This window comes from Pleurodeles waltl, chromosome 9 (assembly GCF_031143425.1).
Source record: "Pleurodeles waltl isolate 20211129_DDA chromosome 9, aPleWal1.hap1.20221129, whole genome shotgun sequence".
Classification (NCBI taxonomy): Eukaryota; Metazoa; Chordata; class Amphibia; order Caudata; family Salamandridae; genus Pleurodeles; species Pleurodeles waltl.
In genome coordinates, this window is record NC_090448.1 from 38,102,232 (window position 1) to 38,120,277 (window position 18,046).

Consider the following 18,046-nt stretch of genomic DNA (forward strand, 5'->3'; position numbering starts at 1 on the left):
CAGGCATGCAGCTTGCCTTCTTGCGTTAGACTTATCGTTGTTGGAGGGGGCCTGCGAGCGGCTAGTGAGTGTTTTTGGCTAGAGAGATCTGAACTGCTGGCTGCTAATAGCTAATAGCGTTTTAGCTGTAAGTCATCTGGGTAAAACCAACTGTGTGAGATATTTTGTTGGAATTTAGAGAGCTACTTTGTAAGGTTTTGGTTGGGTTTGGCCCCCAAATGTCAGGAAGATTTGGGTATCCTGCACCTACCGTGGTACTGAGAAGAAAGTAGAAGCGAGAAGACATATCCTTAGGGTGAAACTACACAGAAACTTTTCAACACCTAAATGTCCATCCATGGCTACTTCCTTTAGGCAGTGTTTTGGGAGGGACTCAACTGAGTTAAGGTCGGGTCCGCTTAAACCCATCCTCATTTCCACTGGGGTCGAGAAGGAAAGACCAAAGAGATCAACGACAAAACTCATGCAATCAAGTCATGAATGAGGAGGAAATTTAAGGGTGTAATTATGTGCCCGGTAACATATACACATGTGAAAGGATTCTGGTTAAGCTAAGCATTTGCAGTTTTAGGGGCCTGTGTGTCAGATAAAAACCAAAGACTCTGTAGTGTTATAGGCTCGAGTGACAGTTCAACATATGTAGCAGGTTTTGGTCAAATGTGGGATTCCGTAGCTTCCATATTTTTCCCCTGTAGTGCTCAACCAGGATAAGAATCTGTTTTTGCTGAATTAGGAATTGGTCAGGAGTTCCATTACATGGACAATTTAGTTAGATCGCAACCATGGTACCAAATGCCCCCCATACCCAGGACAGCCTGCAACTATTTTTAAGATGAACGTGTTCCAGGATAGCCTCAGTTGTTTTGTTCCCTCTGTAGACAAGTACATGTGTCAGTGTACAGATCAGAACACACTGATATGACTTTGCTTCCAAAGTGCAACAAGAACACTTAATGTTTGCGGTGAAACCATGAGTACAGGTATTTGCTTTCTGTATTTGTTTACTAATGGGGTTCATAATAATCCCATAGGGCTGTCTCTTAGTGCTTTTATACCGATTACAAGGCCAACATTTCCAAACGACTGCATGAGAATGAGAGCAAAAAATCAGATAAACCACAAATCATTGTGAATGAAATTGGAAAGATCACACATCTCATTAAAAACAAGATCTATTACCAGGTCCCAAAAGGACATCAGTTGGTCTTAACAGTAGGCATACACTCGGCTACTTGTACAGTGCCATACAGACCCTTGGAGAGCTCGGTTATAACACTGATCCCGAAGACTTGGTCCACCAACCTTAAAGTGGGCCAGAGGTATGCCCCTGCTCCTTGGCTTGATTTAGCTTTGTTGTCTGGTTGAGTCTAACATCTCAAACTGAACATGCCTGTGCTGTTTTTCTGTGTTCACTGCCATCACTGGGTATTACTGTAGGGTGTATCCTGCTTCATGCCTACCTCTTCATGGTCTTGACTTTCATGCCTAGACCTTTCACTCTTTACCAGCTCTCTCCGATGATCCTGCCTTTGTGGCCACCAAGAAGCCAAAGTCTGCGCTATGCTTCTTTCACATGATCCACTCCCTGTCGGACAGACCTTCTAGTCCCATGGCTTGCTCCTAGCATGAGCCTGGCTCATCATTTGTGAGCCTTCTGAGTCCCCCGAGAGGTTCCAGATTGCAGAACTGAACACCCCTTTAAGGAGTCAGCCCTCTGCTGTCACAATCTTCCCAATAAACCAGCCTTCCCTAAACCAACTACCCAGCATGCCTCATACTGACAGATGCATTTGTGACTCAGGGCGTTCTAGGGGCTGAGAGCGCGCATGATCATTTTGTATTTGAGATAAATTGACTTCCTGAGGCTTCTCCCTGTCCTTGCTGGGAGTGTGTGAAGGATGCCCTCCTTTGGGAGAGACATTAGTAGAGGCGACTTGGACGCAAATATGATCTCATCCAGAGGGGAGAAGCAGTGAGGGGGGGGGCTGTGGTGAGTAATTCTAGGGAACCTGCCAGTATTCCTCATGGAGGTGCAGCGTCCTCGCTTCCTCCAGAATGATTAATGTGCCTGTAGCCCACCAGAGCTGGCAGCGCGCGCGCCTTCACCTGCTTTATTCGCTTGCATGCACCGCACTCCTCGGCCTGGCAGGAGCGCCTCTCCCTCTTATTACCCGCCTGGAAATATTGCAAGAGAACTCTTTGCATGGTTGACTTCAGGGCCGCCTGCGTGCATTGACCGCTTGTTGGGCAGAGTGGAGGCAGCGGGATACGTGTGGTTGGGCACGGTGGCGCCATGCAGGGCCCTAGCGTCCAAAGGCTTCAGGAAGTGGATTAGTATTCACTGGATCCAGTGTTGTTTTAGGTGAACAGGATTCTGCCAACAGCTCGCGTCTGCCTCTTGTATGTCTGGTCTGTGCTTGGCCTGTGAGGCTGAGGCTGGTGGACCAGGTCCATGAAGATTGGTCAGAGGAGCATTGCTGGGTTATTGGTACCAGAATATCAAGCAGTTTCTATTGTGCTGGCATAAATTGTAGCAAAAATATCACGACCAAAATATCAAGATGCAAAGTACATATAAGTACGTACAGCTTTATAATAACTACACGGCTACATACCTTGATGGTGTATACACATATATCATCATATGATCGTTGGTATTCTTGCTACGATATTACGAGGGTTACATTAACAATTGATATTGTGACATACAATCACAGTTTGTTTGCCCTTCCTCAGTTGTGACTATGGGCCAGATGTAGCAAAATGCTAATTTGCGACTTGCAAATTGCGAGTCCCTGCGACTCGCAATTTGCAATTTGCAAATTGGTATGCAGTACGGTGTCTCAGACACCGACTGCGACTCGCTATGGGGTCGCAATGACCCACCTCATTAATATTCATGAGGTGGGTCGCTAATTGCGGCCCCATAGCGAGTCTAGGCACCCGCAAACATGGAGGCCTGCTGTCATCAGCAGACCTCCATGTTCGTGACTGCTTTAAATAAAGCAGTTTTTTTTTTTTTTAAGTGTAGCCCGTTTTCCTTAAAGGAAAACGAGCTGCACTTAAAAGAAAAACCGAAACCTTTAGTTTCGGTTTTTTTTCAGGGCAGGTAGTGGTCCTTTGGACCACTACCTACCCTGAAAAAATATTTGTGGGTCCATTCACAAAGTGGAAGGGGTCCCATGGGGACCCCTTCCAATTTGCGAGTGGGTTACCATCCACTTGAAGTGGATGGTAACTGCGACACCATTTGCGACCGCATATGCGGTCGCAAATGGTATTGCATACCACTCAGAATCGCAAATAGGAAGGGAACACCCCTTCCTATTTGTGATTCGGAAATGCATATTGCGAGTCGGTACCGACTCGCAATATGCATTTCTGCATTGGGAAACGCGAATATTTGTTTCCTGCATCTGGCCCTAAGTTCTTGCCCCTACAGCTGTAATTTGAAAGTGTAAATGAGTTACTTATCTTTGCCCCTCTGTACTTCAGTGAGCCCTGTGGCATGTGCATAACCTCCCCTGGTTTGCCAGGTGAACGCACAAATCAAGCTACATCCATAGGTAATTGTAAGATCAATTATTGTAGATTACAGTGTCTTCTGTAAGTGCTTTTCTTGCCTTGATGTAGAGCTGGATCGTAGACATCTGTGATTTAAAATGAAGCAATCGTTCTCAAGTAGATTCAGGATCCCTTGGTCTAGATGATGTTAACGGTCTCTTTTCTTTTCGCAGATGGGATCCACAGTGTGACGGCGCAGTGCGTGCTGAGGGTGATCATCATAACAGAGGACATGTTGTTGAACAGCATCACAGTGCGGCTGGAGAACATGTCCCAGGAGCGCTTCCTGTCCCCGCTGCTGACCAGCTTCCTGGAGGGTGTGGCCACCGTGCTTGCCACCCCCAAGGAGGACGTCTTCATCTTCAACATCCAGAATGACACCGATGTTGGTGGGGCCATACTCAACGTCAGCTTCTCAGCACTGGTGCCCACGGGTGTGCGGGGCCAGTTCTTCAGCTCGGAGGACCTCCAGGAGCAGCTCTACATGAAGAGAATGGCCCTGACCTCCGTGTCCATGCTGGAGGTACTGCCCTTCGACGACAACGTCTGCCTACGGGAGCCCTGCGAGAACTACATGAAGTGTATCTCCGTGCTTAAATTTGACAGCTCGGCACCCTTCATCAGCTCGGAGTCCATCCTCTTCAGGCCAATACACCCTATAACGGGCCTGCGCTGCCGCTGTCCACAGGGCTTCACCGGCGACTACTGCGAGATGGAGATCAACCTCTGCTACTCCAACCCCTGCCAGAACGGGGGCGTGTGTGCCCGGAGAGAAGGTGGCTACACGTGCATTTGCCAGCAGCAGTTCTCAGGTAAGGACATGATATTTTGTCTTCTTTATGTGTTCCTTCGAGGTATACCAGACTGTGTCTGACACACACACACAGCAGTAGAAGGCAGGAAATCCTGTCATTGGCAGAGTCTTGCTTAATGACTTTTGTAAAATGAATGCAATTAGGAGTGCAACAGATGGTATGAATGGATATGAGACTTGCTCCCAGCTGCTGTGGTCTGGATGCAAAAATGACATTTTGGGATTAAGATATGAAATGTCAGTGGATTGCTTCAAGTTAACGGATTAATCGTGCCGAACCTATCTAATTTAGATGCCTGATATTCAGAACACAACAACCTCATGTCCCCTCAGAGTGCACCACAACAGTGTTATGCATAGCTGTACCACCACACTGTGTATGTCCTTGAACGGTTTGCATAAAGAACATTTCCTGAGACCGGGGATGTTTGGTATTGCAACACTGCTAAAAAACAGTTGTTCATTTTTTTTATTCTTTGTGGTCTTGAGAGAACATTTTGATTTAGTAACCTGTGCCAGATGTGGATGGCTTCACGTGTACCAAGTGTTGATGGGTTCACTTGTGGTAGGTTGTGCCAAAAGTTAATGGGTTCACTTGTGCCAAGATATGCCAAATGTTGAGTTCACTTTTGGTAGGTTGTGCCAGAGGTTGATGAATTCAGCTGTGGTAGGTTGTGCCAGATGTTAATGGGTTTACCTGTGCCTAGATGTGCCATATACTGATGGGGGTCACCTTTGCCAAAATGTGCCAAATGTCGATGGGTCTACCTATGCCAAGCGTTGACGGGTTCACCTGTGGTAGTTTGTTTCAGATGTTAATGGGTTTGCCTGGTGCCAGGACGTAGCAGATGTTGATGGGTTATCTGTGATAGGTTGTGCCAGAAGTTGATGGTTCACCTGTGGTAGGTTGTGCCAGACGTTGATGGGTTCACCTGTGGTAGGTTGTGTCAGAAGTTGATGGTTTGTTCACCTGTGGCAGGTTGTGCCTGACGTTGATGGTTTCTCCTGTGGTAGGTTGTGCCAGAAGTTGATGGGTTCACCTGTGGTAGGTTGTGCCAGAAGTTGATGGGTTCACCTGTGGTAGGTTGTGCTTGATGTTGATGGGTTCATTTTTGCTAGGTTGTGTCAGACGTTAATGGGTTCACCTGTGGTAGGTTGTTCCAGAAGTTGATGGGTTCAGCTATGGTAGGTTGTGCCTGACGTTGATTGTTTCACCTGTGGTAGGTTGTGTCAGACGTTGATGGGTTCACCTGTGGTAGGTTGTGCCTTACATTGATGGTTTCACCTGTGGTAGGTTGTGCCTGACATTGATGGTTTCACCTGTGGTAGGTTGTGCTTGATGTTGATGGGTTCACTTTTGCTAGGTTGTGTCAGACGTTGATGGGTTCACCTGTGGTAGGTTGTGCTTGATGTTGATGGGCCCACCTGTGGTAGGTTGTGTCAGACGTTGATGGGTTCACCTATGGTAGGTTGTGCCATAAGTTGATGGTTTGTTCACCTGTGGTAGGTTGTGTCAGAAGTTGATGGGTTCAGCTGTGGTAGGTTGTGCCTGACGTTGATGGTTTCACCTGTGGTAGGTTGTGCCAGAAGTTGATGGGGTCACCTCTGGTAGGTTGTGCCAGACGTTGATGGGTTCACCTGTGGTAGGTTGTGTCAGACGTTGATGGGTTCACCTGTGGTAGGTTGTGTCAGACGTTGATGGGTTCACCTGTGGTAGGTTGTGCCTGACATTGATGGTTTCACCTGTAGTAGGTTGTGCCTGACATTGATGGTTTCACCTGTGGTAGGTTGTGCCTGACATTGATGGTTTCACCTGTGGTAGGTTGTGCTTGATGTTGATGGGTTCACTTTTGCTAGGTTGTGTCAAACGTTGATGGGCTCACCTGTGGTAGGTTGTGCTTGATGTTGATGGGCTCACCTGTGGTAGGTTGTGTCAGACGTTGATGGGTTCACCTGTGGTAGGTTGTGCCAAAAGTTGATGGTTTGTTTACCTGTGGTAGGTTGTGTCAGACGTTGATGGGTTCACCTGTGGTAGGTTGTGCCTGACATTGATGATTCACCTGTGGTAGGTTGTGCCAGACGTTGATGGGGTCACCTCTGGTAGGTTGTTCCAGACATTAATGGGTTCACCTGTGGTAGGTTGTGTCAGACGTTGATGGGTTCACCTGTGGTAGGTTGTGCCTGACATTGATGATTCACCTGTGGTAGGTTGTGCTAGAAGTTGATGGGGTCACCTCTGGTAGGTTGTGCCAGACATTGATGGGTTCACCTGTGGGAGGTTGTGCCTGACGTTGATTGTTCACCTGTGGTAGGTTGTGCTTGATGCTGATGGGTTCACTTTTGCTAGGTTGTGTCAGACGTTGATGGGTTCACCTGTGGTAGGTTGTGCCAGAAGATGATGGTTCACCTGTGGTAGGTTGTGCCTGACATTGATGGGTTCACCTCTGGTAGGTTGTGTCTGACGTTGATGGGTTCACCTCTGGTAGGTTGTGTCTGACGTTGATGGGTTTACCCATGGATGGTTGTGCGAGTTGAAGATGTGCTGAGGCCTGTGAGTTCTTTGCAAGCTTTTTGTTTGGAACGAGTGCCCCTGGGACAAGTATTAAAGATGAACCCACTCTAACGTATTACAATAGACAAACAATTGTCTTCCTAACTCCAAGAATCCAGTATCCATTGTAGATCCAGGAGGGCCGGACCCATGACAGATTTCCAGGATAGCCACAAACCATATATTTACATGCAATGAATCTAAATGAAACTCACTTACTTAGCGGTTATCCTGAAAATGTGTTATGGATTCGGCCTTCCTCTATGACCCGGAGGAAACCAGAATGTATTAATATCTTTCCCATGACTACCTGTTTTATTAAAAAGAACTAGCACGAAGATGCATATCGTGGATATGTTCTTTTAGGCAGGTGTTTGCCTTGTCGTCACGGTCATGTTGTGCACTCGGCTCTTAGGCTCTTCGAGAGACTCAGGGAGGATGGATTGGGTAGGAATATAAGAGAGACGAGTGAATCAATGGCTCAGGTTGACAGAGGAGCTGGAGATTCGAGTGGTGAGACCTGAAAGCAGAAATAGACCAGTAACAGGGCATGAAAATCTGTGGTTTATTGTCAGTGGCCAGGAACTCACCGGTTCGGTGTGGGGCAGAAAGGGCTGTGAATTCAGGAAGTTCATCCCTGAAAGGCTGCGGCCAGGCAGACATTCTAGGAAGGTGGGCGTGTGCCAAGTGTGTGGGACCCTGTAAGAGCCTGTTCTACAGAGGGTACTTGTCTCTTAAGCATCCCCTCAAGGGCTGGGCTGGGAGCTAAAGACAGCACTGGGAATGTGTTACTGCCAGCCCCGTGCTGCGCAGTGATGGAGTGAGCAAGTCTGATCCCCTACAGAAGGATTTTAGAAGTGTCGAGGGAGGGTTCCCTTTCAAGAATCGTTTTTGAAAAATGGGACATACTATTGATTCTCATGGCACAGGTTTTTAAACGCAGTACCTGTAAAAGCGTCGGAGAGACTTGGGAAAGATTCCATTGCACTGTACCCAGGAGAATGGTTTCCCTACAGCAGCAAATTATGTATGTCCAGAGACGTTTTAAGGCATTGGCAAAGTGGGCTCTGACCCAGGGCCCCAGCTTTTCAGGGGGCCCATGATAGAAACAGCTCCATTCTGTAGAGAGTCTTGCCCTGGTGACCTTGAGTAATTCTTAAACAGATTGTTTTAAATACTGTTTTACTTTAATTTATCGTAATGTGAAGTGTGAGAGTCTGATACAGACATTTTGCAGAGAAATGTTGTGTTTGTTTCATGCAACATCGATAGAAAAGTTTCTTTCTGATCAAAAAAGGACCTTACATAAGAGAAATGTGAGGGTGTCACAGAGATTATTTGCAGTAATATTATTCAGCTGCTGCTGTGGTACAATATTTAGAATTTGGATGAGTGCCTGTGCACTGTCAGTGACCTGTCCAAAGAGGGCACGAAAGAGCTGAAACTGGATCATAAGTTCAAAGCTGTTCTGAACAGGGCTCACCAAACAGTTTTGGATGAGGGTCCCCGACATTCTTAAGGTCCCTGCGTTAGAACACTTTGTGCCGCTCCCCAGGGTTGGATTGGTTGAGGATCCCTTAGCCCATCCACCACTGAGAGGCACCTTCTGCGACCCGCCCTCCAACCTGGGGTTTACCTTCGGGCCTTATGATGCTCGTGGCTTGAGCTCCATGTAAGGTTCAGAATTTCCAAGGAACTGTTGTGTGCACATAAATCTCGCTTTCTTCATGATATTTATTCTCAGGCTTTGCTGCCATCCAACCTTGGAAAATCAAGTCAATGATGTGCTTGAAAGAAAGGTTAAATACTTTGTCTCATGCAGAGTCCAAATAAATATGCCACATCCCTCATGGGGTCAGACGAAGGACATCTTTGAGCCAGGTGTTGATTAGTATTCATCATTTGTCCTTCATGACTGAAGTTTTGAATGTAAAGTTTTGATTTTACACAGTTTGGCCATTATACCTTTGGTGAATTGAATGAATATATATATATATATATATATATATATATATATATATATATATATATATATATATATATATATGGAGAAATAAAACATATTGGACAATTAAAATACATTTTAACAATGCACACTAATTTAAAGGATTGGAATAGCTTCAAAGTTATTGATTTGAAATGAGGAGATAAAATGTGTGGAATGCCCCATTGCGTTACTGGCGTAAAGGGAATATACGCACACGCAAATATAGAAAAGTGTCAAATTTATTCTTAGTACGTCACGTCTGCAGACAAGTTTCAGCATTTTTCCCGCATTCGGAGTTGATGGTCTACAGCTTCTTCCGATTTAGATGTGTGATCTTCAGAACATCTGGCTGGATAAGGACTGGCTCGGACTTCACCTCTGATACTGGTGAAAGACCTGTAACCCAAGCTGGGGTTTGTGATTTGGGGGAAATAGCTAATGACAGTGGTGCGATTGTCCATAACTTGATCTCTGCACTAATGCTACGACATTATTTATTTCATGATGATTCCAGTGGAAATGCTAGTTGGATAAAATGGGACCAAGCGAACGCTCTTAAATTTTCATTTCTGATTTCCTCAGGTGCTCTGTCTGGAACTGGATGATTATGTGGTGCACGTGTAAGGGGTAAGGGGTAAAGCCATCATAGTTAACTTTGCTACAGAAAATGTGTGCCAGCTTTAAGGAATTGCTTTGCTTGATGTAGCTTGGAGGTGACAAGCTTCTTTTCAGTGCCTTGGATTGAAGGATAGTTTTGTGCCATGCCACTTGAGTATTTGTTTTTATTGTGAATTGAAATCCTGCCTTTGGAGCTGTTGGATAGCTCTTACTTCAGTCTTCCTTCTCCAATGTTGCTAAATGTTTCCTGGAATGTGCAAGGTACATTGAGTTGTTGGGAAGGACCTCATATGGCAAGTGATAAGGCAGCATTCCCGGTGTCGCCTGCCGCTGTTTGCTCTGTTTTGTGTTGAATTCTCCTGTGGGTCATTTTTGTTGTCTACAAAGATAGATCACTTTGCTGGCCTCTATCGTTTGATGCCTTTTGTTGTATCTCATTTCTGGAGCTATACCTTAAGAACTTTCTTCTGTCCATGCTCCTATCTCAAACCGAGACAAATATTGTAAGCCCAATGGTCCTCTTCTCCTGGGATTCTTGATTTCATTAGGAGATTCCTTTGCCTCCTCTCTTCCCTCTTTCTGAATTTCTCTCTACGTCCCACCCACACTTGTGTTGATACAAAGAATATTTCACCTTCTCAGGGTTGTCTCTATGGCAGTTGTATCTCTTCTGCCACATGAGCGTAAACTTCCACCTCTACCTCCCATGCTACCCCTCCGGCACACATCCCACGCCCCAAGCCTCGAGTGGGATCAACCCAACTTCCTATTCAGGGGGTGGCTGAGATAGTTCTAGAGACGGTGGCCTTTGCGTCTGACTTTTGGGGGTTGCTACTGATTTGGGAGTGTGCTTCTGCGTGTAGATTGTAGTAACTGGTGGAAGACTTTTTCCCAGGGATATGAGGGAGGATGCATCAGGCTTGCAGTCAAATCACCCCCAGCCGGGGTCAGCCCTAGTAACGCCCTGAGAGACACATCGTTGGTGCTAGGCAGCCGCATCAGTTAGTTCCACAGTGCATTGGCTGGGATGTACATACCACATGACGACACTGTCAGTGGGTCATTGTTCTATTCACTTAAAGCAACTCAGTCATTCTTTACTTATGTTGACTCATCAGGCGAATGTTTGCTTCCCCGACCACTATTCGAGTCTATTTTCAGAGGCAACAGATGGTATGCCTCTTCAGGCTTGTGCTGAGTTGACGCTGTTCATTGCTTCATGTTTTTTTGTTGTTGCTGAAAGCACATTGACCTGCAGAAATAGTTAAAAGACCTAAGTCTACAAATGAATGTTAGGACCTTAGCTTCGGCTTAGACTGTGCTGCCTCAGAGGTGGCGTTCAGAGCTTCCTTTCAAAGTCAGTAGCCTGCCCATGTTCTTCTTGCCTGCTACTCCAGTGGCCCGATCTGTTCCTGTTTGGGCTGATCGTATTATTGAATAGCAACACCAACAATATTGTGGCGACTTACATCGAGAACAGAATATCGAGGGACAAATATCAAAAGGTAATTGCATATAAGAAAGTACAGATTTACTCTTCCTCACTCCACATCTACGTACCTTGAAGATATTTGTACTGCTCAATACCACAGAAGGTAGAAATGGGTTATTCTGTTAGGTTGCAGTTAAAGAAGTGGCTATGACAAATTACAGCCTGGAGTGAGCATGTTTCTCTGCCGAGACATGCAGAGGTATTCGTCTGTGCAGTATTTGCATATGTGAAGTTAGGTATAGAAAATCTAGACTTACTTAACATTCTGTATTTTATTTTCAATTTCTGTCCTATTGCTATTGTAGATTCGATATTCAGGGGGTCCCATCCGTTGTGCTGTGTTTGAACTATCCTAGCAATGCTGTCACCAAGTTTCATGTCATAATTGCTATCTGAGGAAGTCTTAGGAAACCTGTTGTTCCCCCATTTCATTGGGTACAAAAACCTTCTCTTGGGTACACAGTGCCTCCTTAGTTTAGTTGATCCCATCCTTTGACTCTTTCAGAAAGATTGAAGATTAGGCTGCCCTGCAGATCCCATCACTTGTTCTTGCCTCCAGTATTCAGATGAGTGCTGAGCGATACCAGTACCATGTTTGATTTTAATGCACTATTGCTTCCTGGGTACGACTAAGGGACATCGTCCACTCCCCACCTAGGACGTGTTACGAGGGGGATCTTTATATCTAAACGACCCTAGGTTTGACTAGCCCAGGGTCCTCCCCGTTCCCTGCATGCAACCAACAACTCACCTATCTATAGTATTCATGGGTCCCATCTACTCTCTGTCACCTACCTCTGTTTCTCTTCCTACAACATACCTGCTCTACCTCTGGTTACCTGACCTGAAGCTACTTTGTAGCTATGTTGGAGCATCATTATTTTTATATAACCCTTTAATGCATGAAAGAATATGTATCAACACAGCCACCTAGCATTAGCACTTTCTCTTGTGGTATGGTGGGCTGAGTAAGCTCAGGGCTGCCTACCATCTGGTGTGTGGAGGATGGCCAACTTTCCATTATCACTTCGCTTGTGCCAGCTCTTCTGACGTGCTCTGGGTTTGATCGATGCTCAAAATGTCCCTCCTTCTGGTACTACTGATACTGACTTGCCATGAAAGCCCTGATATCAGATTGGCTTGCGGAGGGGAAGGGATTTGAGAAAGAAGCAGCAGGAAGGACACCTGAAATAACATGAAGGGGCAATGAGACTGCAAAACGGGAGGGACGGGAGGTTAGACTTCTCTCTGTACTGCCACCTTTACACCTGAATAACTGGATCTTCTAAAAAGCTGCTGAGGAAAGCTAGGGTGGGGGTCTGATCAATGCAAGTCCTGCATAATAAAAAAAAACATGTTTCAATACTGGAGTGCCATACAGCAGGTTTATCCTACCACATTGCTTATATACATTCACTGTACTATGACAATGACATACCAGGATGTGTAGAAAGGAAGTACATTGTCAGGCCTCTTGCCCAAGTCGCCTTGATTCGCTGTGGTGAGCTTCTCCTCGTGTACGGAGGCAGGGAACAGCACAGGATAAACACAGGACTTAGTATCCATTCAGTGTAGCGCGGTTAACAGCAATGCTACAACCGTATGTAAATAAGGAGTGGCAGGTTCAAGAAAGCCAACATCTCCACACCTCCAGGGCCTGCACCTCGATGCATAGGTGCCCAACAAGCATCAGGTGGGAGGACTCATTAATACACCGTCAGAGCTCATCTACAGTCAGACACCTCAGTGTCACAAAAGAGGATTGTTACTCCTCAGTAGAGAATATGAAGTTAACTCTGGAGTAAGTATGAAATAGAAACCCCATACATTGTTTTCAGAAAGGCGCTGAGAAGAAACAAATATCTGCCTCGTAGACAAACATAAACAAGTGTGGACTCAGCATAAGCTATGTGTTAATGGGACAAGTCTTCCAGACTCCAGAGCTTGACATCTCATAGCATGGAGCCCTCCATACTCCTGAGTTTACTGTCCCTAACCCTGCTGCCTTCCAGACTCCAGAGCTTGACATCTCATAGCATGGAGCCCTCCATACTCCTGAGTTTAGTGTCCCTAACCCTGCTGCCTTCTAGACTCCAGATTGTGGTGTCCCTTAGCATGGAGCTTTCAACACTCCTGAGCGTGGTGTGCCATTACCTGGAGACTTCGACACTACTGAGCTTGGTGTCCCATTACATGGAGACTTCATCACTACTGAGCTTGGTGTCCCATTACATGGAGACTGCAACACTCCTGAGCGTGGTGTCCCATTACATGGAGACTTCAACACTACTGAGCTTGGTGTCCCATTACATGGAGACTTCAACACTACTGAGCTTGGTGTCCCATTACATGGAGACTTCATCACTACTGAGCTTGGTGTCCCATTACATGGAGACTGCAACACTACTGAGCTTGGTGTGCCATTACAAGGAGACTTCATCACTACTGATCTTGGTGTGCCATTACATGGAGACTTCATCACTACTGAGCTTGGTGTGCCATTACATGGAGACTTCATCACTACTGAGCTTGGTGCCCCATTACATGGAGACTTCATCACTACTGAGCTTGGTGTGCCATTACAAGGAGACTTCATCACTACTGATCTTGGTGTGCCATTACATGGAGACTTCAACACTACTGAGCTTGGTGTCACATTACATGGAGACTTAAACACTACTGGCATGGAACCACCCACACTCCGGTCCCAAATCAATGAGTCTTCCACACACCCGAAATCTTTGTCCCATGGCATGGAGACTTCATCACTACTGAGCTTGGTGTCACATTACATGGAGACTTCATCACTACTGAGCTTGGTGTGCCATTACATGGAGACTTCAATACTACTGAGCTTGGTGTCCCATTACATGGAGACTTCATCACTACTGAGCTTGGTGTTCCATTACATGGAGACTTCATCACTACTGAGCTTGGTGTCCCATTACCTGGAGACTGCAAACACTCCTGGGCGTGGTGTCCCATGGCATGGAGACTGCAACACTCCTGAGCGTGGTGTCCCATTACATGGAGACTGCAACACTACTGAGCTTGGTGTCCCATTACATGGAGACTTCAATACTACTGAGCTTGGTGTCCCATTACATGGAGACTTCATCACTACTGAGCTTGGTGTTCCATTACATGGAGACTTCATCACTACTGAGCTTGGTGTCCCATTACATGGAGACTGCAACACTCCTGGGCGTGGTGTGCCATTACATGGAGACTGAAACACTCCTGGGCGTGGTGTGCCATTACATGGAGACTGCAACACTACTGAGCTCGGTGTCCCATGGCATGGAACTATCCACACTCCTGAGCTTGGCGTCCCAAAGCAATGAGTCTTCCACACACCTGAAATTTTTGTCCCATGGCATGGTGACTTCAACACTCCTGAGCTTGGCATCCCATGGCATGAAGATTTCAACACTCCTGAGGTTGGTGTTCCATAGCTTGAAGAATTCCATATTCCCAAGCATGTTGCCAGTTACCATGGAGCCTTCCACACACCAGAGCTTTGTGTCTTATTTCATGGAGCCTTCCACACTCAGAGGTTGGTGTCCCTTACCATGGCACCCATTGACAAGCATGGTGATCCTTACCATGAAGCTATTGACACTTCTGAGCTTGATGTCCCTTAGCATGCAGACTTCTACACTCCCAGGCGTGTTCCTTGCTATGGGGCCTTCCACACCCCTGAGCTTTGAATCCCTTAGAATGGTATCTTCCACACTTTCAAGCTTGGTATCCCTTAGTATGGAGCATTCCACAATCCAGAGGTTGGTGTCCCTTACTATTCTGCCTTCTAGATTTCAGATTGTGTCCCACACCATGGAGCCACCCACACGCTCAAGCTTGATGTCCGTTACCATGGAGCTTTCCACTCTCCAGAGTCGAGTGTCTCATAGCATGGAACCTTCCACGCTCCTGAGGTTGGTGTCCCTTACTGTGGCACCCATTGACGAGCTTGGTGATCCTTGCCAAGAAGCCATTCACACTTCTGAGCTTGGTGTGCTTTAGCATGCAGCGTCCTACTCTCCCAGTCTTGTTGGTCTTTACTAAGGGGCCTTCCACACTCCTGAGCTTAGTATCCCTTAGCATGGTATATTCCACACTCTCAAGCTTGGCATCTCTTACCTTGGAGCCTTCTACACTCCCAAGCATGGAGCCATTCACACTCCCAAGCGTAGTGTCGCTTAGCACGGTTAGAGTGTCTACACTCCCAGTCTCGATTTCTCTTACCATAAAACTACCTAAAGCTCCATAGATGAGTCACTTACGTCTTCTGTACGCCCTAGCCGAGTGTCCTTCAACTTGGTTATTTCTTACTGCCTAGCCGAGTATCATTTATCATTATGCATTCCATGCTCCCTAGCTGTACACTCTCTAAATGGGTGCCTCTTGTAGCCTTCCCACTCCGTACATAGATATCCATGGAGTTCCCTTGCTGACTGTAGTATGAGCCTCCATACTCCATAAATGAGTATCCCTTAGTATGGTGCCTTCCACTCTCCTGAGCTGGAGGTCCATGGAGTTCTTAACATCCCCTCGCTGGGATTACTATGGCCCTCCTAGCATGGGGGCTTCAAAGCTCCTTTGCTGATTATCCCTTAGTGTGGTGCCTTCCACACGCCTGGTTAGGATGCCTCTTAGCATGGAGTCTTCTATGCTTATTTGTTTATTGTCACTGTGTATACTGCCTTCCACACTCCCTAACCTGGATATCTCTTAGCATGAAGTCATTCATGCTCCTTTACTGATTGTCCCTTAGTATGGAGCTTTTCACTGTCCACAGCTGTAGTTCAGAGCTCTCTAAATCCCCTCGCTGGGTGTTGGGAACGCATCCCCTTATTTTCTAGATGGATGCCTCTTGGAACCAAGGTGTCCTCTGGATCCCGTCACAGGATGTCTGCGACATGGTCCCATGCACCTTAAGTAGGTGGTGTTCCTTAGAAAGGAGTCAGTGGTCTGGGTGACTACTCCTAGGCACTGTCACATTCCATCTCCTCTAGGTGATGCGTCAGTAAAGGCGTCCGCTTCTAGCCAGGTGCTTATTGGCATTGTGCCTGTCTGTTTCCCTTTAAACAGTGCTTATGCCACTCACTGGTACAGGCTGAAATGTAACTTTGCATGGCGCTTATATGTCTAAGATAATCCTTGGCACAATGATGCCCATGAAGAAGTGACTCAACATAGAAACTCCCATCTTAACCAACTGTAATTGCCTTTGGCCAGTGACCACTTCTCAAGCTGGGATGCAATAAGTCCTAATCTCTGTCTCCACCTTGAACACCCTGTGCTCAGTCTTTCCCTTTGCTCTAGCTGGAATGCCAGTTTGCACCGTATCCTCCTCCTCCGCCAGTCACTGCTTCATGCAAGTCTCCATATGTAGGTACAGTAGTCTTGCTTTGAGGATTAAGGGAGGTGGAAGTCTGTGGTCCACTTCATGCCAGTCACTGCTTCATACTAGCCTTGCGATGTTTGCACAGTCGCCCTGCTCTTGGGATCAAGGGAGGTGGAAGGCTGTGGGTCTGCTTCATGCTAGTCACAGCTTCGCTTCATGCCAGGCTCCCTATATTGGCACAGTAGCCCTGCTCTTGGGATCAAGGGAGGTGGAAGGCTGGTGGTCTGCTTCATGCTAGTCACAGCTTCGCTTCATGCCAGTCTCCCTATATTGGCACAGTAGCCATGCTCTGGGGATTAAGGGAGGTGGAAGGCTATGATCCAGTACATGCCAGTCACTGCTTCATGCCAGTCTCCTCCTATGGTGGCACAGTAGCCCTACTCTGAGGATTGAGGGAGGTGGAAGAGTGGGGGCCTGCACCATGGCAGTTTCCCGATGTTTGCACTGTAGTCCTACTGTGGGCATTGAAGGAGGTGAAAGGCTGTGGTGTACCTACTTCATACCAGTTGCTGCTTCTTGCCAGTTTCCCGATGTTGGCACGGAAGTCCTACTCTGGGCATTGAAGGAGGTGGAAGGTGACAGTGGGCATCCTTCATACCAGTTGCTGCTTTATGCCAGTTTCGCAATGTTGGTATGGTAGCCTTACTCTGGGCATTGAAGGAGGTGGAAGGCAATGGTGGGCTTACTTCATACTGGTCACTACTTCTTGCCGGTTTCCCGATGTTGGCACTTTAGTCCTACTCTGGGCATTGAAGGAGGTGGAAGGTTATGGTGGGCCTGCTTCATCCCAGTCCCTGCTTCTTGACAGTTTCCCGATGTTGGCATTGTATTCCTTCTCTGGGCATTGAAGGAGGTGGAAGGCTATGGTGGGCCTGCTTCATCCCAGTCCCTGCTTCTTGCCGGTTTCCCGATGTTGGCACTGTAGTCCTACTCTGGGCATTGAAGGAGGTGGAAGGTTATGGTGGGCCTGCTTCATCCCAGTCCCTGCTTCTTGCCAGTTTCCCGATGTTGGCACTGTAGTCCTATTCTGGGCATTGAAGGAGGTGAAAGGCAATGGTGGGCTTACTTCATACCAGTTGCTGCTCCTTGCCAGTTTCCCGATGTTGGCACTGTATTCCTTCTCTGGGCATTGAAGGAGGTGGAAGTCGGTGGTGGGCCTGCTTCATACCAGTCGCTGTTTCTTACAAGTTTCCCAGTGTTGACACAGTAGTTCTGCTCTGGGCATTGAAGGAGGTGGAAGGTGATGCTGGGCCTGCTCCGTACCAGTCCCTGCTCCTTGCCAGTTTCCCGATGTTGGCACTGTAGTCCTATTCTGGGCATTGAAGGAGGTGGAAGGCAATGGTGGGCTTACTTCATACCAATTGCTGCTCCTTGCCAGTTTCCCGATGTTGGCACTGTAGACCTACCCTGAGCATTGAAGGAGGTGGAAGGTGATGGTGCGCCTACTTCATATCAGTCGTTGCTCCTTGCCAGTTTCCTGATGTTGGCACGGTAGTCCTACTCTGGGCATTGAAGGAGGTGAAAGGCTGTGGTGGGCCTGCTTCATACCAGTTGCTGCTTCTTGCCAGTTTCCCGATGTTGGCACGGTAGTCCTACTCTGGGCATTGAAGGAA

At 47.0% G+C, this 18,046-nt stretch overlaps 1 protein-coding gene across 2 annotated transcripts in view; it reads left to right on the forward strand.

The window, feature by feature from the left end:
* Nucleotides 1-18,046, forward strand: part of CELSR3 (cadherin EGF LAG seven-pass G-type receptor 3) — a 631,136-nt gene that overhangs the window by 173,484 nt on the left and 439,606 nt on the right. For both annotated transcript variants that reach the window (XR_011198602.1, XM_069206219.1), the window contains exon 2: nt 3,738-4,376. Coding sequence is in view for 1 of the 2 variants with exons in the window: in XM_069206219.1 (XP_069062320.1) it covers nt 3,738-4,376 (639 nt within the window). In the remaining variant the exon portion in view is untranslated. The remainder of the gene's footprint in view (nt 1-3,737; nt 4,377-18,046) is intronic.